This window comes from Ambystoma mexicanum, chromosome 13 (genome assembly GCF_040938575.1).
Source record: "Ambystoma mexicanum isolate Mex_15411 chromosome 13, UKY_AmexF1_1, whole genome shotgun sequence".
Classification (NCBI taxonomy): Eukaryota; Metazoa; Chordata; class Amphibia; order Caudata; family Ambystomatidae; genus Ambystoma; species Ambystoma mexicanum.
The window spans coordinates 587,173,148-587,197,874 of NC_090938.1; the positions used below are offsets into that span (position 1 = coordinate 587,173,148).

General features: G+C 44.5%; 1 protein-coding gene across 1 annotated transcript in view; it reads right to left on the reverse strand.

The window, feature by feature from the left end:
* DHX8 (DEAH-box helicase 8) overlaps window positions 1–24,727 on the reverse strand; it is a 429,571-nt gene that overhangs the window by 365,258 nt on the left and 39,586 nt on the right. The window contains exon 6 of the mRNA XM_069634412.1: window positions 21,137–21,448. Coding sequence (XP_069490513.1) covers window positions 21,137–21,448 — 312 coding nt within the window. The remainder of the gene's footprint in view (window positions 1–21,136; window positions 21,449–24,727) is intronic.

Sequence of the window (24,727 nt, forward strand, 5' to 3'; positions counted from 1 at the left end):
GGCCATGACACTCTACACACAAAAGGAACAAATCCTGAGGAAGGCCAGGACGTTAGAACAAATAAGAATGAACGGCAAAGAAATTCTGCTGTTCCAGGACTTGGCACAATCCACGCTCAGAAAGAGAAGAGAAATGAATCAGCTTACCAAAATCCTAACCGAAAAACAAATCCGATACAAATGGACATTCCCCTTCAGCCTCCTATTCACGTGGGAAGAAAGACAACATCGAATCACAAAATGCGAAGTGGGCCTCAAGATCATGGGATGCCACGAAAATGAGTCTGAGCCCACAAAAACGAGGGAACCCCAAAAACAACGAAGACAGCCGAAGGGCTGGCAAACGGAGAAAAGAAAAACAAGACTCCAATCACGCAACCCAGAGTAAAACTTGCTATCCCATGAAATGAAACTTTAACGCAAGATCGGAGAGAGGCAACACTGGCACAGACAACCCAGCTAAGGCTATCGGAAAGCGCGGCAGAGCCCCGTGACTGCCGAGGAATCTGCACCACAAGCAGGGTTTAGGAGCCCCTGCGAACAGTTACCCTGAGATGTTAGAGGGCATGGAGCAAAGGTGCAATGCCGGAGCAACCATAGGGCCCTGGGCCCTCCTCAGGGACAAAGTTTGGGGGGTGGGGAGGGGGACGGTGGGTGTTTAGGAGCGGACGGAGTTCAGGGGAAAGTTGGGAGGGGAAAAGACTTAAACACTGGTCCCGATGCACACCACGGCGACCCACAGGACACACACATTAAGAAACTACAGACACTCACGAAAGAATGGGGCTGAAAATCTTAAACATACAACATCAGAGGGCTGAACACGCCAGTGAAGAGGAAAAAAAACTAACACTTTCTACACAGAGAGAAGTTCGACATAATCTCACTCCAAGAGACGCACATTCAGAAGAAGAGAAAGAGTCAACTCCAACTAAGAGGATACAAACAAATCATACAATCCAACGCGGAGGAGAAAAAGAAAGGAGTACTCATTGCCTTCGCGAACCATCTTCAGGTCCGAATCATTGCAACTTTAACGGATAAAAACGGCTGCTTCGTCTTTGCAAAGACCAAGATAGACAATCGCAATTTGACCATCGCAACCCTATACGCCCCAAATACGGGCCAGGAAGGATTTATCAAAGACACGATCAACAAATTGGAAAATTTTGCGGAAGGAGAAGTGATCCCGACAGGCGAATTCAACCCGGCTTGGAACCTATCAGAAGACCGATCGAACCCCAAAAACACCCACCAGGGGACCTCAACACCAGCGCTCAAACAGACAATGCAGAACTTGGCACTAGAGGATGTATGGAGAAGGCTCAGAGGCTCAACCAAAGGATATACGTATCACTCACACGTACAGGATACCAGCTCCAGGATAGACTACATATGGGCAACGGGAACCCTAATCGGAGAAATACAGGACATCGAAAAAGGCATATCTCTTTCAGATCACGCACCATTATGGATCACCCTTCCCAAACTACGGAAATCATTGGGACTATGGCGCTGGACGCTACCAAGAGAAATAATACAAGACACAGTGGCAAGAGAATCAGAGAAAATAGAGAGGAATACTTTGAGCACAACGATACCCAGGATGTCCCCCCAAGCACTACCTGGGAAGCCTTCAAAGCAGTGATAAGAGGCCGAATAATAGCATTGAAAGCACAAAAAGATAAACTCTCATACAAATGGGAAGATGAACTGGGGAAAGAACTGGAAGAAATAAGAGAAGAAATTACCAAAAACACCTCCAGGAAAATAAAGAGAGCATATCGACACGTCCAGAGCCAGATACACCTGATAAGGACCAAAAGGGCCGAAACGCAATTACTGCATACAAAACACTGGTACGCGATGAAATCAAATAAAGCGGATAAACTACTAGCACGACAATTAAAAGGCAGACGGCAAGATCAAACCGTGAAAACCCTGATAGACGGACAAGCTACGAAGAAAACAGACGAAAGACATCAAAGAAATATTCCAAGATTTCTACCAGACCCTATACACCTCTCAAAGCCCGTGCGAAGAGGCACAGGAGGCATTCCTAACAGAGATAACTCTCCCAACAGTTTCACAATCAGAAAAAGAGGCTCTCGACTAACCGATCACAACAGAGGAGGTGGCGAAGGCAATACAGGACCTCCCGAAGAATAAAGCACCGGGCCCAGATGGCTTCACCGCAGTGTTCTATAAAACATACGCGGAAATCTTAACCCCCTATCTAACCACTCTATTTAACACCTTCAAAACTACGAACAACATTGCCGCGTCCATGAACGAAGCAAAGATACTAGTCTTCCACAAAAAGGGGAAGGATCCTGAAAAACCGGTCTCAGACCGCCCAATTGCCCTAATCAATGTCGATGCCAAACTCTATACAAAGGTCCTTGCCAACCGACTAGCACCCCTGCTCCGCAAACTAACCCACCAAGAACAATCGGGCTTCATCCCAAACAGGAAAACCCATGACAATATCAGACGAATTGTACATCTCATAGAGAAGACAGGAATCATGGAAATCCCCTCAGCAATAATATCGTTAGACGCCGAAAAGGCATTTGACCGGGTTGAATGGACAATGCTATTTGCAACACTACGGAAAATGGGCATGGGCAATGACTTCATAAACATGATTCGGGCCAATTACAAATCACCAATGGCCAGGATTGCAGTCATCGGGGAACTATCGGAGCCCATCAAAATAGGAAGAGGCACAAAACAAGGATGCCCCCTGTCACCCCTTCTATACCCAATCTTCCTAGAACAACACCTAGCAAAAATCAGAGCGGCCCCAGACGTAAGGGGCATAGAAATGGGGGGACATATGCACAAGACAGCGGTTTATGCAGACTATATGCTGATGACCGTGGCTGACCCAAGCAACACGCTCCCCCTCCTCATCCAGCTGATAGACAACTATGGGAAGATCTCGGGGCTAAAAATAAATAAGCAGAAAACTATCGGTAATGGCCCTGGCAGGAGACAAAGATGAAATATACAAGACGACTAAAGACCTTCAACTACAAACTGCCGAAGGAGGAGTGAGATAACTCGGAGTAACGTTAACACCACAGATCAAAAACCTCTACAAAGGGAACTACCCCAAACTCTTAGAAGAGGTAAAAAGCGACTTAAACAGATGGAACCCGCTGGCAATCTCATGGTGGGGCAGAATAACAGTCATCAAGATGACGATCCTACCCAGACTGTTGTACTATTTCCAAGCCCTCCCTATCCGAATTCCACCGGCATTCTTTAAGACACTCTCCAAAACAAACACCAAATACATATGGCAAAACAAAACACCGAGATTATCGCAACAGGCGCTCACAGCACATTAACCAGGAGGGAGGTATGGCGCTCCCCCACTTTAAGAAGTACTACGAGGTGGCACAACTCTGGGTCATACAAGAATGGATCTCAGACACCTCAGAGAAATGGTGGGAGGCAAGATCAAATCTGCGCCACCTCCTATGGAGGAAACCAGAACAGACATCAAAACATCAAACTAAGCGAAGTCATAAGTACCATCATGGAAGTATGGAACAGAGCAACTAAGAAGGAAACCCTCACGATAGATCCTGCACCGTTCATACCAATGTTCGATAACCCAGACTCCCCCCCCCCCCAGGAATGGTAAAAGGATCTTTTCAAAAATGGTGTGAAGCGGACTGTACAAAAGTGGGAGATATGCAGGAGGGACATCAGATCAGAACCTTCATAGAATGCCAGGAACTGCTGGGCCTCACGGATAGGGACAGATACCAGTACGATCAGCTCCACCATTGGCTCACAATGCCGAGAATAACCAAGGCACTGACAAGGGACCTCACCCCATTCGAGACATATATGAAGACCCAACAAGTGAAAAGAAATTTGTCTCCTCTCTTTACAAGTTCTTAAACGCCCAAGGAGAAAACATCACCTGGCAGTACATGAAAAAGTGGGAAACAACACTGGGGAAACAAATAACGAGGGATCAATGGACTTACCTGTGGCAAATAATCCCAAAATGGACAAGGGCAATATAAACGAGGGAAGCCTGGACCAAAGTGATGATTCAATGGCACTATACGTCGGAGAGAATCCACTAAATGTTCCCAACAACGCAAGGGAAATGCTGGAGGGGCTGTGATTCCATAGGAAGTTGGAGACATATATGGTGGGACTGTAAAGAACTGCAGCAATACTGGGGGGAAGTGAGAACTCAGATGCAGGAAATCTTCAAGGGTGCGGCCAACCTAGGAGAAGAAATATGGTTGTGTGGCATGTGGCCCCCCCCCCCCAGACAAGTCCTTCACAAAGACACAAAAACGGAACTTTATGGGATTCCTCATAGCAGCGTAGCTAGCCATAGCACAAAAATGGAAACAAAAGTCCCCTCGAACCACATAGGAGTGGCGACACAGTATTTGGACCTATGTAGCAATGGAGAAGATCACATATAATATTCAAGGAGACAGACAGCAGTTCGCCACAGATTGGGGAGATGGCATAGACTTCCTACAAAGCGATTATATGCTGCAATGGTGCCCCCACAACATCCGGATTCTTGATATGTTCACTGGCTAAGACAAACGCACCAAAGGGTCGCAGGGACAATGCAAAGACGTTAAAACCGGTGGGACGGAGGAATGTGGGGAGGGGGGGTTGGAGGGGACAATGTTGTGTCCCGATGTACATGTTTAAAGAAATGCAAATAAAAATATTTTGGAAAAAAAAAAGTCTTGTATAGGATGAAGTAATTCTGGTAAGTAAATGGAAAAGTCTTTGCACACGTTCTTAGGAGTCTTTGATGAAAAGAAGAATCAAATGTAGGGCCACAAGCTGATTAGACTAGAAGTTGCAAGCACTCTACAGTAAGAGGTAAGTTCTCTCAGACTTTAACAGTACCTTAGAAATGAAGAAAAAGATGCAGCTGATTCTGTTCCTGGGCAGCTCTACAGATCTCACTGTTCTTGGGCCTCAGTCGTGGGGACATGAGGGAGGACGTCGGGGGGACTCCTGAAACCGCCAAACTTCACTTTCAGTGGCTGTTCAGTGTTTCAGCTCCTCGCCTCTACCACAAATAGCAACACAGCAGTTCCTGGCTGTCGAGATGGACTTTCCTTGCTTTTGGGGTCCCACAATCTGTTGAGGGGGCATCAGGCGCGGTCAGTCCTGCTTCCTGGCAGTCCGGAGGATCTTCCTGAAGCGCTAGGTGTCATGACCCTTGCCCCTGGCCCTCACTGGCAAGTCAGCCTTCCAGTTAGGGCCAGGTCAAAGGCCTTAAAACCTCATCCAAGACTCTATTGGAGTAAGTCCTGGCACCTTTGGCACCAGGCTCATTACCATCATGAAGACCAACGTTAGAATGGGATTATTTACTTGGGACTATTTAACTTGGGGGGGGGGGGGCTGTTCAGCCAACATGGAGGCACACACATAGCTCAGTTACAAGGAACTGAGCTATGCGGTCTAGTCTTTTGGGTGTGGCAGGCCTGGGACTACTTTACCTGTACTTTGGGAGTGGCAGGCCTGGGACTATTTTACCTAGACTACTTTACCTGAGTATTTAAACCGCACCCAAAGAGCAGAACATGCTTTGCGTTATTCTGCTGTGGGCAGCGTAACGCTCACCGTGTCCAGTTCTTTGATGCCAGCTTACCTGAAACCAAGGACCTGCAGAGAGAGAAACAACACTACGAAACCTACCTGGAACAGTATCCTGTCTTCAATCCATCGCCGACTTCATTTCCACTCACCTGAAGGTACGAACTCCATCATCCGGCACCGTATACATCCTGGAATATCAAAACCCGGAAAGAGGAGAAAGAAAGACAGCATTAGTAAGCGTTTACTCACTTTTCTTCCCGAATGAAGAAAGCCACACAATTCTTACCTGGGTAGTCATCTCCTGGTCAGTATCATTGCTGGAACATTACGGCGCTTAGCGAGGAACATCGCAACCTGCAAGGAGAGAAAAGACACATGTTAGCAATATAAAAGGCGAAACAGTGCCGCGCATCGCGCATTACTCACCGGACAGCATCGCGCACACCGCGCTTTCGCCTACCGGCCCATGCTCATCTTCAAACTGCATGTCAACACCAAAATACCTTTCCATACCTAAAAGGAAAGAAGCAAGACATTATTATTCGAACTAAGAGGAACATAAGAACTGCATATAAAGACTGTAAAGCAGCAAAACTACAGAGTCGCAGAAGGCCTGGATTCCCACAGGGGGGCTTGCACCAGTGAAGCAACTTGGTCGCTGCTCGCCCCCCCATATCTACGTGCCCCTGCCACGAGGAGCAGGACAGAGAATCCACCTTTTACAATATTAAGGTGAGGAGAGGGCCCAAGGGAGAGGAAGGAGTTGAGGCCAATGGAGGTGGGAAAACAAAGAATCTGGTATTGAATCCAGCTCTCCTATATTACAGACCCATCTTTAACCAGAGGCCTTACCAAGGGACCGGGAGAGGGTTCGAGAGTGCAAATCATCCGACCAGGGCTGGGTGGCGTCCCCGTGGATACCAGGTGAGCATAACACTAGGCCAGCTTAAAAGCAACACACACAATCTGGTGTTCCTCTACCTGGTTAATACGGTTTCCAGCTCTGTGGAAATTCAACCAGCTCCGAGATGGATGTCCAGGTGGCTTACTTTGGTGTTGATTGCTCCCACCAACTCAAGGGGAGAAGTCGTCCGTGCAGGGGCTTCTCTGTCAATGCGAACTTGGCGTTTCAGCATTGCAGCAGGTCTTCACCAGGCAAACCAATGGTCCAGGAGTTGCAGCAGGCATCCTCTTCAGGTTCTTTCCTAGGTTCCTTCGTCCAGTGGTCGACTGCCTTCCAAGCCAAAAGACTTGCCTTTTATTCAGTTCTCTCCCATTCATTCCAGCCTAGCTGTCACCCAGCAGGGTGGCTGTCCTTGCCGGACAATCAGCCGGCCAATCACCACAGAGTGCATTGGGGTCTGCTAGGAGACTAAGTACACAGAGTTTTGGGCACCTCCCTCACTTCCTGCCTACCCCAGACACCCTGGAGCCAGAGGCAGGCTTCACTCAGGAATCCAGTCAAAGGCAAAATGAACAAAGAGACCAAACCTGGTTTGGCGCACAGAGTAAATCTCAAGAAGGGCCTTTTCACAAAGAAATGGCGAAAAAAAGAAGACCGGGGCATTTTGACAAAAATTGCACCCTTGGGTGCTTTACTGTAGCTGCGAACGCAGCCTGCAGTAAATGCACACCATGGTAGTTAAATGAAACCACTGCCACCAGCCATTCAGTGAGAAAAGGGTAACATAAAAATGTTTCATGAGAAGCTAGACAAAGGGGATAGTAGGTAACCCCTCCAGCACTCTGTTGTAAGATAGGGTGAGCTGGGTCTAGACAGTTATAATGGTAAGTAAAGTCAATTTCACTTTACTGCTCTTGGAAACAGGCGTTTATCCAAGAGAAGGTATTCAAACCTTGGGGAAATCTGAAAGACTTCCCTGTGCCACTGCACTGAAGGTGCTGTGTGACAATCTAAAAGATGATGCCTTATGGAGATTGTCAGAATCCACAACCAAAAGAAAACAGTGTTCAAAAATCACAATAAAATACATGAGAGAGTGGGAAAAAAGGGTCAGACTCTCTCCGGGTTAAAAAAAATCAAGTCCTCAAAATCCAGCAAAGTTGCTGGGGGCCTCCCTTCATCATCCACCTGCATCAAAACTCCTCCTAAGCCCAAACGACTGACATCAGTGTAAACAACAGTCTTCAAATCACTCCTAAAACCACTCATCCCTGGAGCACTCACCAGATCTTTAATGATTTGACTCTTTCACACACTCTGAATCCCACACAATTTTCACCCCTTTTCTCGTGAGCTTCCTGAGAGCATGAGTACAATTTGCTATCCCCTTCATGAACTTTGCATAATACTCTACCAACCCCAGAAAAGATGCCACTTTCATCTTGTTTCTGGGCTCAGGCATCTCCACAATAGCCTTGACGTTACTGACTTTTGGTTTAACTCACTCACTCACTCGACAAATGATGTCCTAGATACTCAACTTCATTTGGTCTGAAACGACACTTGGTGTCAATGTTAGTCCTGAATCACCTAACCTTTCTAGTACCACTCAAAGTCTTCTGTTCTTCTGCATTCTCTCCCCACACTAAAATATCATCATGATAGCATTTGACACCTTGGAGATTTCCTAGGATGATGTGCATAACTCTTTGAAAAACGCTAGATGCAGATACACGACCAACAGGCCTTCTTACAGATCTGAACATCTATGTGTATTATAAATTCTGTGAAATCTTGTGAGTTGGGGTGCAAGGGTATCTGATGGTACGCGGATTTAAGATCCAAAAGAGAAAACAACTTGGCCCATGAAAGATCAGAAATTAGCTCATCAATTTTCAATTCCTATTAAGATTACGCAAATCAACGCACAACCACACCGATCCGTTTGCTTTTCTCGCCACCACAATGGAGCTGACCCATTCAAACACCTCCATAGGCTCTATCAAACCATCATTTGTCATTCTTTCAAGTTCTAACTCTACTTCTTTTCTGAGAGCAAGAGGCACCATCCTTACCTTGGTCACAACTGGCCTTGCTCCCTTTCTAAGCCAGATCTTATGCATAAACTCCTTCAAACCTCCAACTTTATCAACAGAAACTGAAGCACCCATGTCGCTTGTTAGGGAGAATTTTCAGTTTAGTGCTAAATTCCTCCCACCTTAGAGACCCCCAGCTCTTTTGCTGAACTTTGTACTTTTAATTCTGTGTGTTTTCTGTGTTTCTTTTGACTTTGGAGTGTGAAACTCCATAGGCATCATCTTTACATTGTGAAACCCATCAACTTCAGGTGCTGGAGGGGTTCATTAGTACCCCCTTTGTCTAGTTTCTACTGTAACATTTTTATGTTACCCTTTTTACAATTAATTGCTGGTGTCAGCGGCTTACTTTTTACTACGATTGTGTGTTTTTAACGCGGGCTGCATGGGTGCCGATTCGTCAAAATGGCCCGGTCTTCTTTTTTCACCATTTCTTGTAGGAAAGGTCCTTGAGATTTACTCTGCGTGCCAAACCAGGTTTGGGGTCCCTTTTTTAATTTGGTCTTTGGCGGGATTCACAAGTGAAGCCGCCTCTGGCTCCAGTATGTCTGGCAGGCACAGGAAGTGAGGGAGGGGACTAAAACTCCCTGTGCTTAATCCCCTTGGTTACAGGAATGCACCCAAAGGTGATTGGCCGGCTGGCTGTGCGGCAAGGACAGCCACCCTGCTGTGTGATTGACAGCAAGGCTGGAATGAATGGGAGAAACCTGCATAAAAGGCGAGGCTTTTTGGCTTCGAAGGCAGAGTCGACCACTGGACGAAGGAATCTAAAGAACTTCGAAGAGACGCCTGCTGCAACTCCTGGACCAATGGTTTGCCCGGTGAAGCCCTGCTGCTGTGCTGAAGCTCCAAATTCGCCTCAACTAGAGAAGCCCTGCAAGGACGACCTCTCCCTTTGAGTTGGTGGGACCAATCAACTAAAAAAGTAAGCCTGTCTGGACATCCTCTCAGAGCTGGCTGTATTTCCACTGCTGCTGGAACCAAGAGGAACACCAGATTGAGTGTGTTGCTTTTAAGTCGGACCCGAGCGCTAGGAAGATCCTCCGGACTTCCCTGATGCAGGACTGACCAAGCCTGCGCCACTTCAACAGAGTGCTGGACCCCAGAAGCAAGTGGTATCGAAGAACCGCGGTGTTGCTATTTGCTGTCAGACGCGAGGCGCTGAAACACTGAAGGACCGCTGAGTTGAAGTTTGCCCATTGCTGCAGCTGACCTTCCCAATGCAGAGCAGGAGTACCCAAACGTCCTCCCTCTTGTCCCCACGACTAAGGCTCAGGAACAACAGTATCTGCAGAGCTGCACAGGAACAGAAGCCGGCTGGAACCATTCCTTCTAAACAGAAGTACTGTAAAGTCTAAGAACTTGCCTCTTGTGTAGCCTTACTTGCTCTCAGTTGAGACCTGTCTTGGTAACCTTGCAGAGTCGCTAAAGCTTTGCCCCTCACAAGCCTCCCAGCTTGTGGCCCTTCAAGTGTTCTACTTCTCTACAAACATTTCTAAAAATATTGTGCAAGACCTTTTACCTATCTGCAAAGAATATCTTCAGCTCCCCTAGACATTTTGCAATTAACATTGGATGTCCGGGCTCCCTGAGAGACTCCTCTTTACCCCTGACTTTGAGCTTTATCTTATTCCCCAGGAAAGGGTTAAACTTATTTGACAGTTTTAAAAAAGTACTTACCTGTTTGTGCATTATTTGTTAGCCTTTGTCTTATTCCTCTATTCTATCTTTTACACCAAACTCAGTATTGCTCTAAATGTACCAGTGTTAAATCAATGTCGACAGTGTCCTAGCTATTTAAGTCACCTGAGGGTGTAGGAAGTGTGCGTGCCATCCCCAATGGGTATCATCTGATTTAGAGAAACTAAGAGTGTGTTTTGAAGTGTATTATAAGTGGTACATATATTGCTCCCTTCTGAAGAAGGCGTATACAACTGACTGTGAAATAAATTAATACACTTTTGTATCAAGAAACCTTGAGTATTTGAATAACTGCTACTGTGAAATCAGCCACACTACTAACCTGTGTAGTTCAGACTTATACCAAAGATTAGGTCCCTATTGCCAGGAGGTCAAGGTTATTGTAGTGCACCCAAAGGGTACTACATACAATCTTGCCTAGCATCGCTACATCACCACTCACCTTGGAAACAGTTCATACATTTAAAATGGTTACAAGAACATTTCTTTTCACCCCACTCTTTCTCCCACTCCAGAAATATTCAACAGAAATGTGTAAACAGGCTGATCAGCATTGGGATCCAATGTAATTCCCAAGGCTGCCCGACTCCCCCCCCCAAGAAAGCAAATCCCCGCCTATATCCGTCAAATACACCTTTGCTCTTGCACACTTCTCTTGAAATTTGTAAACATCTCATTCTCCAATAATGTGTATCGGATTTTCTCCATAAGCATTTGCCTTTATCTTGGCTTCCTTCAGTACACAACGCTTGAACTTTGGTATCCAAGTTTCTTTCCCAATGAGGGTATAGTCTGCTCCAATGTCTATTAATATGTCAATCCCACTGACTGACAATTTACTTAGGTTTCTTTAACCTCTTTCCTGACACTGCATTCACTCTCACATCACCAAAACCTCCCTGTTCTGAATCACTCTCACCACAATCCTGAATGCTTCCTGACTTGTCAGACATTCTGCAACATCTGCCAAGATATCCAACTCCACACAAATGGCACTCTACATAAACAGCGGTGCATTCCCTAGAATTTGCCAGATGCTGTATGCTACCGCATCTGAAACATCTCCTTTGTTGTTGTCCTCCTATAAGTTGAAACCTCTGTTTTCTTCTGCCATACTCTCCTTTCCTGCCTTTGTAGTTTTTGAATTTGTGAGTAACTTGTCTCTTGTCATCACTCAGACTCTGCATCCTGGTATTAGTAACTGCATTGACCTTGGAAGTATCCTTCTCATCGAAATCCTTGTTCCTTTCTTAAGCTGTTTAATGCACAGTTTAGCGTGTTCAACTTGTTTAGCTATCTGAATGGTTCCATCAAGGTTAGGGTCATTCTCCTTCCACAAATCTTCCTTTATTTTATTGTCTGAGCATTTGATCATAAGTTGATCTCGAATGTGCTCATCATAGGAATGTTGGCAGAACCGACATTTGGGGGATAGCCCTCTAGGGCAGTAACAAAGTTTCTATTTATTCTCCTCATTTTTGCTCCAGTGTGCCAAAACTATATCTCACTAGAATCTTGTTCTCCACTATTTCCTAATGTTTGTCTAGCTTGGCAACACGGATGACAAGACATTCCACATGCTTGCTTCTAACGGTTGAGGCGGTACAGGGAGTCTCTGGAAGACTTCTTGTCCGGCATGTCTAAGACAGTGAATCCTTCCTTTCTGCTGCGTAATTTGTTCTGTGTACTGCCAAAACAAATTTTAGGAAGACTTCCTTCCATTCCACTAATGGATCCCCAGGTTGGGATAAGAAAAATGCCGGACCTGGTATATTTCACCATTGGCTGCGATGAAGTTGAGTGAAATGTATATGAAATAAATTCTTTTGTTAAGAGAACCAGCGTGAATAAATTACTTAGATTCAGTATTCCATTCCCTTCCTCAATCTTATCTGTAAAAATGTTTAACAGTTTGCTTATGCAGTTTTAAAAATATATATATTTTTTCTTTTTAAGTCTCCTCTCCAGTGCAATAGATAATCAAATGAGTTCACTTCTTGGCATGCAACTAAAAAAGAAAAAAAAAAAAACAGACTAGATGCATTCAGTACCTCCAGCTATCTTTCTGTCACTTGTTAGGCAGATCCAACCAGCTGCATTCTGCGCTTCCAGGTACTGTTCTGTCACGTGTTGCTAGGCATATTTCTCCCACTTTGAAGTGTAGGTTTGCTGAATTACTGAGGTGGCAGCTACTGTGTATTCACTCAGGATGGATAGTTTAGGGTTCTTTCCTACCCTTCCTGCTTAATTTCTGCCTCAAGAGTGTGTCCTTGGTTGGCATAATCACAGTCCTAGCGTTGCTGAACACTGTGCTCTGTTCGACTTCTAACCTTAGTGTATGCAGGGTGATCCTTGAGCTCAGGACAGCAACTTTTTACTCCTATGAGGGTGCATGATTAGATCACCGCTGCACTTGCCTGTATTCCGGTTGCTGCCTTCATGTAAAATCCTTGTCTGCCTTTCTCCACCAGAGCCTGCACAGACAGCTTGTCGCCAGTGTTGTAAAGTCGATCAGTGTTAATGAAGCCCGAGACTGATGTGCAGGAGTGATCAATTATTAAAGAACATACATTACAGGCTGTGGTCAGACTCACCAGAGTCTATCAACTGACAGAACGTAAGCCAAACACAAACAATTCCACAAAGAACCTTACAAGAGAAAGGTTCCATAATGACCTAACTATGCAAAGAATATATACACACACACACACACTAAAGACTGTGGGGTTCAGCAGCTCCCACGTATCAAGATATTCACAGGTCCTGATGGGGCTAACCTTGGGAATATAGCTCAGTTAAGCGGTCTCGGGAGGATAGCTCAGGGGCAACGCACTCGTCTTGGAAGCAAGACGACAGCAGAGCAACACAGGTTTGATCCCCGGGTCCGTGCTTAGAAACCTCTGGGTATTAAGCGCTTGATAAATAACCAATTACAATAGTATAGAGTGGAGACCTACCTGATTTAGGGTAAATGCATATTTTACTTTCTAAGCACTACCACTAACCCACTGCATTATTTCTGAAATACCTTCCTCGAGAAACTAATCGGAACTTGTGACTTTTGGGCACAAGGCCCCATACATCTCAGGGTTGGACTTCATAGGATAGAGGGAACTGGGGTTGTGCTGATTCGAACTATTATTCCTGCATTGAACTACTCACATGTTTCAAACTGGTCTTTTGATGTTAATGCATTTCTCCTAATCCTATTGGTTAAACTGCATATATTGTTTTGATTGACAATACTTACCTGTGATTTTCATTTTCTACTGTGTAACAAAGGCCTAATAAATAGTTGTATTTGTGTATATTGACTGTCCAAATTGAATTATTGTATGCTGCCCTGTGTGGACTCATTGTAGCCCTAGACCACACTCACACTTTCCTGATACTAAGCCTCGACTGCTCATCCACAATACCTTGATTGTGATTTGGTTAACCTCTCAATGTCTTCCTGGTTTAAAATACCTAGGGTGGCCTCCCAAAATCTCCCCTGCAGGGCCGATTTTGGAAATTCATCTTAACATCAACATGCAAGACTTATCCTAGCAACCGCAAAGAAGTCATCCCTTCTCGTACAAAGGTCCATCTTTGTCAGCATACTTTTCCAAAGACACATTGCTCAAAAGGAAACGCTTCCTGGAACTAGTGAATGGTGGTCTAGCCTTGAGCCAGACTCTTCTTGCAGTGGTACCTGCTCTTTCTTGGCTCACTGGTTCTGGAACTTGGAAGAAGCAGGTCTCCCAACCTGCCCAAGTATTTTTCCAGCCACTTTTGCAATTTTAAACTCACTTGCCTGGACTAGCTAGGTAAAGTAGTTTGGATCAGGGCTTCCTGAGAACTCCCAAGGTCTCCCTTCATGCCCTGGGTTGAGACTTCCATTCTGGAACCCTTTTCCAGGCTGTATACCGTTGCTGCCCACTAGGGTCTTTCATATTGGTGCTGGAAGCTGCTGCCGCCTGGACTGGGATGGGAACACCAATACTGGGGCTGCACTTGCTCCTTGGGGCATCCAGGATCATTGCCAGCGTCCTCCTCATGTTGGAACAGTTATCTGCTGGGCTACCACCATTACTTGACCGAGCCACCATGATCCATCTTCACGGGTTCCCTCATCCTCCCAGAGTCTTCCTCACCAGATTGGAATTCTTAAAGCCAAGAGTGAACAATCTGGTGTCACACACTGGACCAGCAGACTTGGTCTTGACCCGAGATGTGGTGCTCAATAGGAATGTTTTTTCTTTAATTAAATTCAAATTGAGCCGGTATCCGACCCGTCTAACACCCCCTTTTACGAATACCCCGGGACACAATTGGCCATGACCCAGACGGTTGGTGAAAATCCAATATTTATTTTTAGAGTTCACAAAAATGTTAATATTGGGCAGCAATCCCCATTGGGGTGATAATTACAATGGAAATGGAAGCAATACACCTGGTTAACCTTCTACTAGAACATATCCAAAGCACAACTTAATAGGAGCACTTTTCGAATTCGGATAGATAGCACCCAAGTTAAGGTTTCTCCCTGCAAAGAAGCGGCAGGTAGTGAGGGATAAGAGGCAGCGAATCAAAATCCAACCTTCCCTCACAAAATAAGAGGGGAAAAACCCTTTGTAATGGCATAAAATGACACTCAGAAATTGACAAATAAATAATTAATGTGCGGTTAAATCTTTGAGACAAATAAGACTTCTCACGACAACAGTAATTCATAAACCCTAGCAATCACAAGGCAAGGGATCAACAAGAAGCATACAATTCAAAAACAAGTGGAAAATTAGAACATGCGGCAGCCGAATGACACGTTGGAAAGTTGCAATTTTCTCAATTCCCGTTTAAAATGACACAAACGAATTTGAGGAAAACGGATGAAATACTTGAATTCTCAATGCGGTTTTTGGGCTGGGGGGTAGATATATCACAGGGACAAAATAGAGGTGAAAACAGGTCTCTAGCTGGTGAATTGAGAGAGATTTGGAAGGTAGAGAGGTTTGTTTTTAGGAAAATATAGCAGTGAAAAAGAGAAAAATCGGTTTTAAAATGAAAGACAATTTTACTTAAACTAGATTTAATGGCTAAGAAAAGAGGAACGGCACCCGTGAATATAAAAGTTACGCTGTAGTTGTAACCCTTCACGCAGTGTACCCCTTTTCTTTAGGGAAAACTAATTTATTTAATCAAAATCTCGCTAATGACTTATGATCTATGCAGAACAAAAGGAAAATAGGAAAGTGGCACTAACACTAGGAAATTCAATGACAGGGGGCACAGAGAATTCTAAAAGTCTTAACAAGTTACCAGGGTAGGGATAGGATTACTTATAAGTGGAATAAAGACAAACGGGTCACGATGGGGTAGACTATGTGTTATGGGATGTGGGATACTCACAGTTCACGCTTGGTTTTGGGAATTTTGGAATAGTCAACTGGGTTCTGGTCACTGCACCGCTCGGGTCACCAGGTAGCAGACTCTCCTGGCAAAAGACAGCTGGGCAAACGTCTGGTCACCAGATGGCAAGTGCAGCTGGGCAATTTGGGTCACTGGATGGCACAGTTAGTAGTAAGAAGCCGGTCTGGTTTCAAGATGCTTAAGGTACCACCGCTTTCAGTGGGTTTTTCTGGATCAATGGCCTTGTGGGAGAAAATCAGCTATGCTTGCTTTGCAGTGAAATCTGGAGGATGAATGTAGCAGATCAGGAACGCAGCGCAGGAATTCAGGAGAGAGAGTGTGTCTGGAGCTCTGTCAACCAGTCTTAGTATCGTGACATCACAGAATTATTGGTGGGCAGAATTTAGCTAGGCCTACCTCCAAGAAGCAGATAGGACAATCAATGTTGGTTGCCTCCTCGAGGAGGAGTCACAGTTTATGAGGTTGCATTTTATGGAGGTAAAAAGCCATCCCACAGTCCTTTTTGCCAAAAATCAGTCATAATCTAATTTACACATTTATACATTTGTGGCACTTCACATGGGCAGATTACATATTGTAGGTAGAGCAATCCTCACGGTTGTGGGACCTCGTTTCGCCCTTCTACCAGTTTTTTGCGCTTTTCAGTGAGAATATTATTACTTCAAATTCTATAACTTTATAGAAGGGTGTGGATTATCATTAGGCCTGCAAGTATTAAAATGTGCAATGGCATCATTGATACTTTCCTTAGTATACCCAATTATCTGCCATTTCTATTCCCCATGTGTCAGTGAAGTCTTAAATGAAAGCCCATAAAAACACATTTAAACTTAACTTTTCACATTTTTGCAAAGTCCTGTGGCGATCTTCGCACATCTGTGTCCTAGACGTTCCATTGTAAGATGGCTCAGCCCAGACCAAAGTCTGATTAGTATGTGAAGTGTCTTGGTCAGGCAAAGTTTTCCAACCTAGCAATTATCACTTTCATGTCCTGGAAGTTTATGGTGGTTCCTTTTTGGGGAAGCCTTAGCTCTGTCAACAGGAATAACCTGTTTTGGTTGCTTGCAAAATCCAGCCCAGGCAGTTAACAGTTTTATTTTTCTTTCATTTTGTCCTGAATCAAAACAAGCCTGTTGAATGAAACAGGCCATATAGGTTTCCCCAGCAACAAACCACTGTACATTGAAAGCTTATCCGTGTCTAGCATTTTTAAACGGGCATTTTTTTTCTCTGATTTGTAAAAGCCCATTCTGACACATGTGGTGAAAAGCTGGCATATTCCTTTAAAATTCGGTTTTGCTCTTCCACCTGGATTCCCACATGGGTTTGTAGCTGTAGTCAGCTTATTTTACACAAGAGTCTGTACAGGGCCAAAGTCTTCATGAAATTGACATGTGCACAGAAAGCTATGATTTTCTTTTCAAGAAATGATTTTTGACATTTTGTAGCACATTTTAAGCATTTCCTGTGTAGCTGAAGGAAAGCTTTTGTTGATTTTCTCAGGTTTGGCTAGCACAGCCGGTCATTCAGGAATAAGGCTCTTTTCTGATGGAGCACAATGTGAATATGGCTGGGCATGACAGGGTCTTTTGATAAAAGCAGTTTGATGAAACCAGGGAAATATAGCATCAGAGCGGCATCATTTTAAAAGGTGAAATATTCCCTTTTTCAATAGGAACTTTGGGCTTGCAGCAAAGCAGCGCTGCTTTTTCTCTCCATTTCTTTAAGACAAAAACAAGAAAACTCCCTAGTAGCCTTTCTCGGGGTGCTTCCTGTTCCTTGGCAAAGCAGTGCAGCCCTCCTTTTTTGTTGCTGCAAAACGCAGTTTTGGTGTGAGGCAATGGTGCTCACAGGAGGAAGCGCAGCCATTTAGCTGTTTCTGCTGAAATGCAGTTTGGTGATGTGGGGGGAAGTACTGCTGAGTGGGTAAATATATCATACAGCTTGAAGGTGGTCATTGTGGGAAGGCAGTTTATTCCTTTATTCCGTTGAAAGGGTCTTCACTGCTTCAGGGTCCAATCCCCAGGGCACTGGATCCTGTAATCTGCACCTAGGACGGAAGCCAGTACCTGATTGTTTTGCCGTGCTGGAGTAGTCTGACGAAACTGCCGCTGTGAGTACTTATCCTCTCGGTCTTGAGGTGGGCAATTATTCAAGATACCCTCTGGGGTCCTTCTGGTCTGGATTTGAGATTTTTGGGAATGCAAGTCTCAACTGCGTTTCCCATTGACTTACACTGAGGGTTCTCCTGCTTTGCTGCAACTTCTCCTGGGTTTCTGGTTCTTAACCAGTCTCTGGATCTCTTGGCTGTGATCTCCTATGGTGCGTTCTGGTGTTATTTGCCATGATCATTCGCACCTGTGGGGTAAAATGGAGACGTTCCTTCATTTTCCCCATACAAGCAGTTCTTTGAGACAGAATCGACACCTGTGGGGTAAACACAAGGCTCCAGAGATACTTCCCAAGTTCACCAGCATCAGGAAAGAAGTGTGGGACACGATACTGTTAAGACCCAATACTTTACGGTAGGAAGGCACCAAACCCCTTCAGCAGTTGCTGAAAATGGTCCAGAGGTTCCCCGGGGGGGGGGCGGGGGGGGGGGGCCTTTGGTAACGCTTGTTCCTCAGCAGCTGTCCGTTGGCTCTTATCTGCAGTATCTTTTGGAATCTTGGTTCCATTGGGCAACCTCCAGAATGGCTTGTGATCCCCTCGAAATTCGGGCAGGAAACTTCCCCCAGCACACACTTGGGAAGGATCTGCGACATTCAAACAGGTAGTTGCTGTCGGATCATGGACAGCTAGCTGCCTACATCTGCCCAGCAACAGACATCCCCTGTCAAGTGTGGATTGGGACTAGACAAAAGCCAATTTCCAGACACAAGGCACTGAGCGGGAATCCAAAGCTGGTTCCTGTAAAAGTGCATTACCTTATTTTGGCAGTTATTAAAATTTTTAAAAAAGGAGGCACACAAACATGGTTCACTGCCACCAGTCTAGACACAAAGAGAAAAGGACACAGTATTCCTGGAACACTCTACTTCGTGACACAAGCATCTACAGTGAAGTCAGACCAGTGCCCCAAACCCAGAGTTGAGCAGGTGAGTGAGGCTAAAAAAAGCTTACCTCACCCCCAAAAGCAGCCAGGATGCCAAACCCTGGACAGATATGGTAACATTTCATTAAAATCAATGGTGGGAAAGTTGTAAAAAGGAAAAATGTCCGTAACAGAAATGCACAATTGTACACCCACACAACTAGTAAACATGGTCCACAGCAAGAGGTGACATGGCATGTGGTCTTGATCACGTGTGCATATCATCTAACTTACAGTAAACAGAGTTGCAACTTGCACCTGAGTGGAGCATGCAGGATGTGCACAGAACGCACATTTACTCAACACGGACCACAGACAAAGGCTCCAGTGTGTTCGTCTTGAAAATGCACAATTTTTTATCATGGTAGATCAAAACATCAATGAATTTGAATTTCAATTTAAAATCAAAAAAACATCTAGCCGAATTGTAGATGAGGTTCCATGCAGAGCAGAATTAACAGTACGTGATGGGAAGAAAAAGAATCAATTGAAAAAAAACAAGTTATAAAAATGCAAGTTAACGTAGCAATGCAAAATGAACCCCCAACGCAGGACTCCTTGCAACGGTTAATAAGTGATGATTAGAATAAATAACAGTTTCATCCACAGTCCATAGCAGGCTCTGCACAGGAACTAAAACAGTCTGCAGCCACAGGGTGCGTTTTAATTTATCTGAGTGGTTAACAGAATGCATTGCTGCAGCTTACTTACGGACTATTCTAGGTGGCAGTGGCAGGTCATGAGCAATTCATTTGCTGGTTGGGGGGCAGCCAGCAGTCACGATTCGTTGCTACTTTCTCTCCGTCAATGTTAATCACCTTGAGTATCTCAGCCTTTAACCCCGCTTCCTACGTCACACATGCACATAGTGGAACATAAGGATCTCATAAGCTTTTTATCTGCTTTTCTTTTTCAGACTCCTGATGAGGTTAATGTGCAGTCATGGTTCCTGCTGCAGCTGTGATTTGTCACCTTCAAGGTAGATGGTATCAGGAATGCTCTGGGACCAACAGGGCACTTCCTCACCCTTTGAGCCTCCCGAGAAACGCAAGTCTTTCAGCAGTGTCTGGTAATGGAATGTAAGTTTCAACAGGCGATGCACTTACACGCGTGCATAGTTGCTGGTGACAGACAATACAGTATCTGCAGTGTGGGGAGAGGAAAGGGTCCCTAGGTGGCGCTGGGGTGTGTTAAACCTTGAAGGGGAATGGATTTTATCAGAACATTCTGCCCTCATTAGGTGGAGCCTTCCGGTAGCCTCCTGGCACACGGTGGTGATAAGGCCAAGGTTAACAGTTGGCAACAGCCCCTTTAACCGTCCAACAAGCACACACATTGTGAAGCAGGCAATCTTTGCCCACTTCTAAGAGACAAGGGATGCATTATGGTGATCTAGGTCTTTTGGCCGAACTGCAGCCACCAACCAATGTTTCTACCCACGGATACCCGCTTGACAAATCCCACCTGCAAAACCTATCCTCAGTGAAACCATTCACTGATTTGCTTCCTCCCTCCGCTTCCACCTTTCACATGTGTCTCCCTAAATGAAGACCCCTAGCCCCCTATACCCGTCTCACATGACGCTCGTACCCTTCTCCCCTCCCCCTTCACAGCTCTCCCTGTATGCACGCTCTTGAAATGGGTGGGTTTCACCCCCATGCCTCCCTATGCTGCAAAACAACCACCAGTACCTGCCCTTGACCTAATCCACCACATAATTTTCCTCCTCCACTTCCGATCCCCAGCACTGCCTCCTCCTGCTGTTACCCCAGACCCACTCCTGGATGGCAACATTCAAAACAAAAACAACGGGCTGCAGTGACTGGACTTTTTGTCCAGCTGTCGAAGTGACTTGGCTGGATTCGGTGAGTTCAATCTCAGAAGGTGGGAACAACCGAATTATGGTTTTAATGCAGGATCTCATTCCTAGCATCCATAACATTATTTCCTGGGGCCTTGAAGTAGAATAAAAAGGCTTACATGCACTAACGCAGAACATTAAGATATAAACACAGTGCAAACTCTTTCCCTTCATAATTGTGGCTGTTAACTACTGACTTCAAAGAGTTTTCATTTTTATCTTTTGGTGAAAAGTGAAGAAGTTTTAGGCTTCCTTTTACAACGGTCAAGAACAATTACAGTACATTTAATTGTGGGACATGCTCTGAAAAGTAATAAGAGAATGACGATTGGCATAACTGCAAAAAATATGTTGAAGGGATAGATTTAGGTTTCCAACACAAACAAGAGATCGCAAAATGATTTAACACCAATGATATACACATTCAACTTATTGCCAACTCAGGAAGGGGTGCTCACCTCAGTCCTTCCAGCTGAACAAAGCAGCCAAACTGCATTATACTAGTAACTTTGCCGTTGTATATATCGCCAATGGAGGGCTCCTCGGGGGGTGGACGGTCCACAGGCTTTTCTCGCCATCGTTCGCTATTCTTGTCTGCGTGCCGTTCTCGATCGCGTGAGTCCTTGACAGGACTCTGACTCCTGGAGCGATGCCTGGACTTGCCCTTCTTACGATCCCGGGATCTGGAACGTGTTCGGGACCGTGATGTGCGGCGACGTTTCCTATCTCTGTCCCGGCTACGGCTTCGACTCCTTTTCCTTTTCCTATCCCTGTGGAGGAAAAAACAAAAACATGCTCTAATGTTGCACACAAAACCACCTCTTCTTTCACAGTTTCGATAAATTCTTATGCTAGTACTCTTTTGCGTGAACTGTGTTTATTTACTTTAGGAAACAAGAAGTGAACACAAAGCACATCTTGTTTGATGTTTGTTTTATGGTTATTCAGTGTTTGTATGATTTGGAATGTAGAATCTTAAATTTCAAAAGGAATTCTAGGTGCGGGAGGGAAAGTCTCAGTCTTGGCATCTAGGCTGGGGAAATGAACACTGAAAAAGTTCCCTATTGGGGAACCTGCGTCCCCTGCACACTATCTATGGCGTAAGCCCAATAGATGTTTTGAGCCTAATCTCTGCTAACCTCATCCAAGGGGAACGGGACTGGCTTATAAGAGGTTAAATTGCATTTACAGACATTTGTATAGTTTAAACCAGACAAGGTGTGTCACAATAATCATTCAATTGACAGTATGTAAAGATAAAAACGTATATATTTATTTTTCAAATAGCCCAACGTGTTTCGAGTTGTTTCACTCATCAGGGCCAAGTAGTATTTTCAAAGCATTCTACAAAAGAAAATATTAAATAAATGTTCTTAGTTAAACCACTCTGTTGTACATCATTCTAACATGTGATCTAATTCAGTTAACAAATATTTACTGCTCATATAGAGTACCATATACATTTTCATGATAGTGAACACATTTTGAGCATCACCTATAGGAGACCATATTAGTGCTTTTGCCATTAACTTCATGCTTTGAGCTTTTCATTATCAATCGGTTATCTAAAGTAAATAACTGATGTTTGGTTATCAACAAAATTGAATTTACACAGCCAAAATGTGGTTTTCTATGTTAACTTAAGTGTAGAATGGTACTGCTTATCTAATTAGCTATATGTAGAATTGGTAAGATCACATTTTAATAGATGTGGTTTCAAATCTTCTGTATACTGAATAGACAAGTAGTCAGGACTAACCAATTAAGTATCCCACAAAAATCATCCTTTAGCATTCCTCCAACAATTATTAAGACCACTAGGAGTACGCTCAAAGGTTTACAGACCAATTATTATGATCACTCCAGAGATGGGCTCGTATTCATCCTCATGGTCATATGACAAAGGGGTGTAAATTGAACAGAGGTGACAATAAGCTACTCACACAAGAGTCATCATTAATTCGATGACAACCTAAATACCCACAGTGCCATAGGGGTCTAGAACTGCACTGGCCTTCTTTATTATATTTAAAAAAAAACATTGACTACACATTGTTCATCTCTTAAATAGTCTTTATAGACTATTGTGCCTTACTTTGACAGTAGATCTGGGTGGTTGAACTTCTATTCCAGCCATGTATTCATATCTTTTAACAACAGTATTTATAACAATCATCTCACCGTAAACTGTACAAGCGTGATGGTGACATCAGGGGCAGAAGCGGCTGCGACTAAGACCGACGTGGCAGCCTTACTCAACGAAATGAAAAGCATGAGGGCAGACATTGGCAGGAAGGTTGCCAAGATAAAGAGAATCGATAAAATTGAAGAGAAATTAGAAGGGGTTGAACACAATCAAACCTCCCTTAGTACTCTGCAGTCCCAAATGGATCAAAGGATCGCAGAGATAGAAACTATGAAGGAGGAGTTCTGTTTGAAAATGGACGACTTGTAGAATCGCGAACGACAGAACCTACGGATCTTTGGGATCCTAGATAGGGAAGAGGAATCTGAGCAGGACCTGAAAAGAACTCTGCATACGGTCATGAAAGTCCTATTCGAAGACGACAAACCAAAAATCGATTGCATACACAGAGCCGGAGGGGCTGCAGGGGAGCAGATAACAGTCCTTGAAAGGTTTCACAACTATGCCGACAAAGCTAGAATACTTGAAAAAGCCAAGCGCAGTCCACAAATCCTTCTGGACACAGCAAGAGTGACGATTTTCCAAGATCTCTCATCACTGACCTTTGCCACAAGAAGAATGTGTATGCCTCTTACCAAATGGCTCAAAGAAAAGGGTGTCAGTTACCGGTGGGGCTATCCATTCTCCCTCACATTTGAATAGGAGGGAAATACGGTTAAGCTGAGATCGGAGAAGGATATACAGACCTGCACATCAGATTTGTTGGGTAACCAGGAACTATGGACGAGGATATGTAAAGGGGACTCGCAGGTGTCAATAGCGGCCCAGTATAAATTGCACACCACCAAGCTGCTCCATAGTTGGCAATACGACCCTCACAGGCTTTCCGAAGATGTTCCAATCCACGAGCCCCCAATGCTGGCGTCATTGTGGAGAGGGAGAGCCAACTACTGGCACATGTGCTGGGGTGCTCCCAGGTGAACGTGTTTTGGAATGAGGTCCTGGGTTGGAAGAAGGTGAAATGATGAGAATGACTGGGATAGTGGCCCCACTCCTGCTTAGTGATCAAGTGGAAAGCGGACTCGCTACCGAGCAAGAGAGAGTGGATCAGTGTGGCAACGAATATCTGCACAATGGAAAGGATTACCGCAACCCTCCATGGGAGAGCTACGCAATATGAGGTGGTGTGGGGTGATTTTGTAAAGGAGTACAAAGCTAACCCCTCACAGACATCAAAGAGGGAATGAAAGACAAGTTTGTAGGGAATGCATGATCGCACGAGCCACAAAAGGGCAATATCATGAGGTGCACGCACTTTAAGACCTTTAGAAGATGCTGCCATCTGCACCATATTTAAGTAATCCGAGCTATGGACTGAGAATGAAAGTAGCGCGAGCTACACACGTCGTTAGTGAGACCACGAAAAATTTGATTTACTGTCTCATGTTGATGTACGTTTGGAGGGGGAGGGGTGAGAAGAATGTTGATAGTTATGACATGTTACAAATGATACCTGTATGTGGTTCACTAGGTTTTACAAAATCTAATTAAATCAAATAAAAAATAAAAAAAATATGATGTACAACAGAGTGGTTTAACTAAGAACATTTCTTTAATATTTTCTTTTGTAGAATGCTTTGAAAATACTACTTTCCCCTGATGAAGAGTGAAAAAACGCAAAACGTGTTGTGCTATTTGAAAAATATATATGTTTTTATCTTTACATACTATCAATTGAAGGATTATTGTGACAAACCTGGTCTGGTTTAAACTATACAAATGTCTGTAAATGCAACTTAACCTCTTATAAGGGATTAGGTTCAAAACACCTCTTAGGCTTAGGCCATAGATAGTGTGCAGGGGATGCAGGTTCCCCAATAAGGAACTTTTTCAGTATTTACTT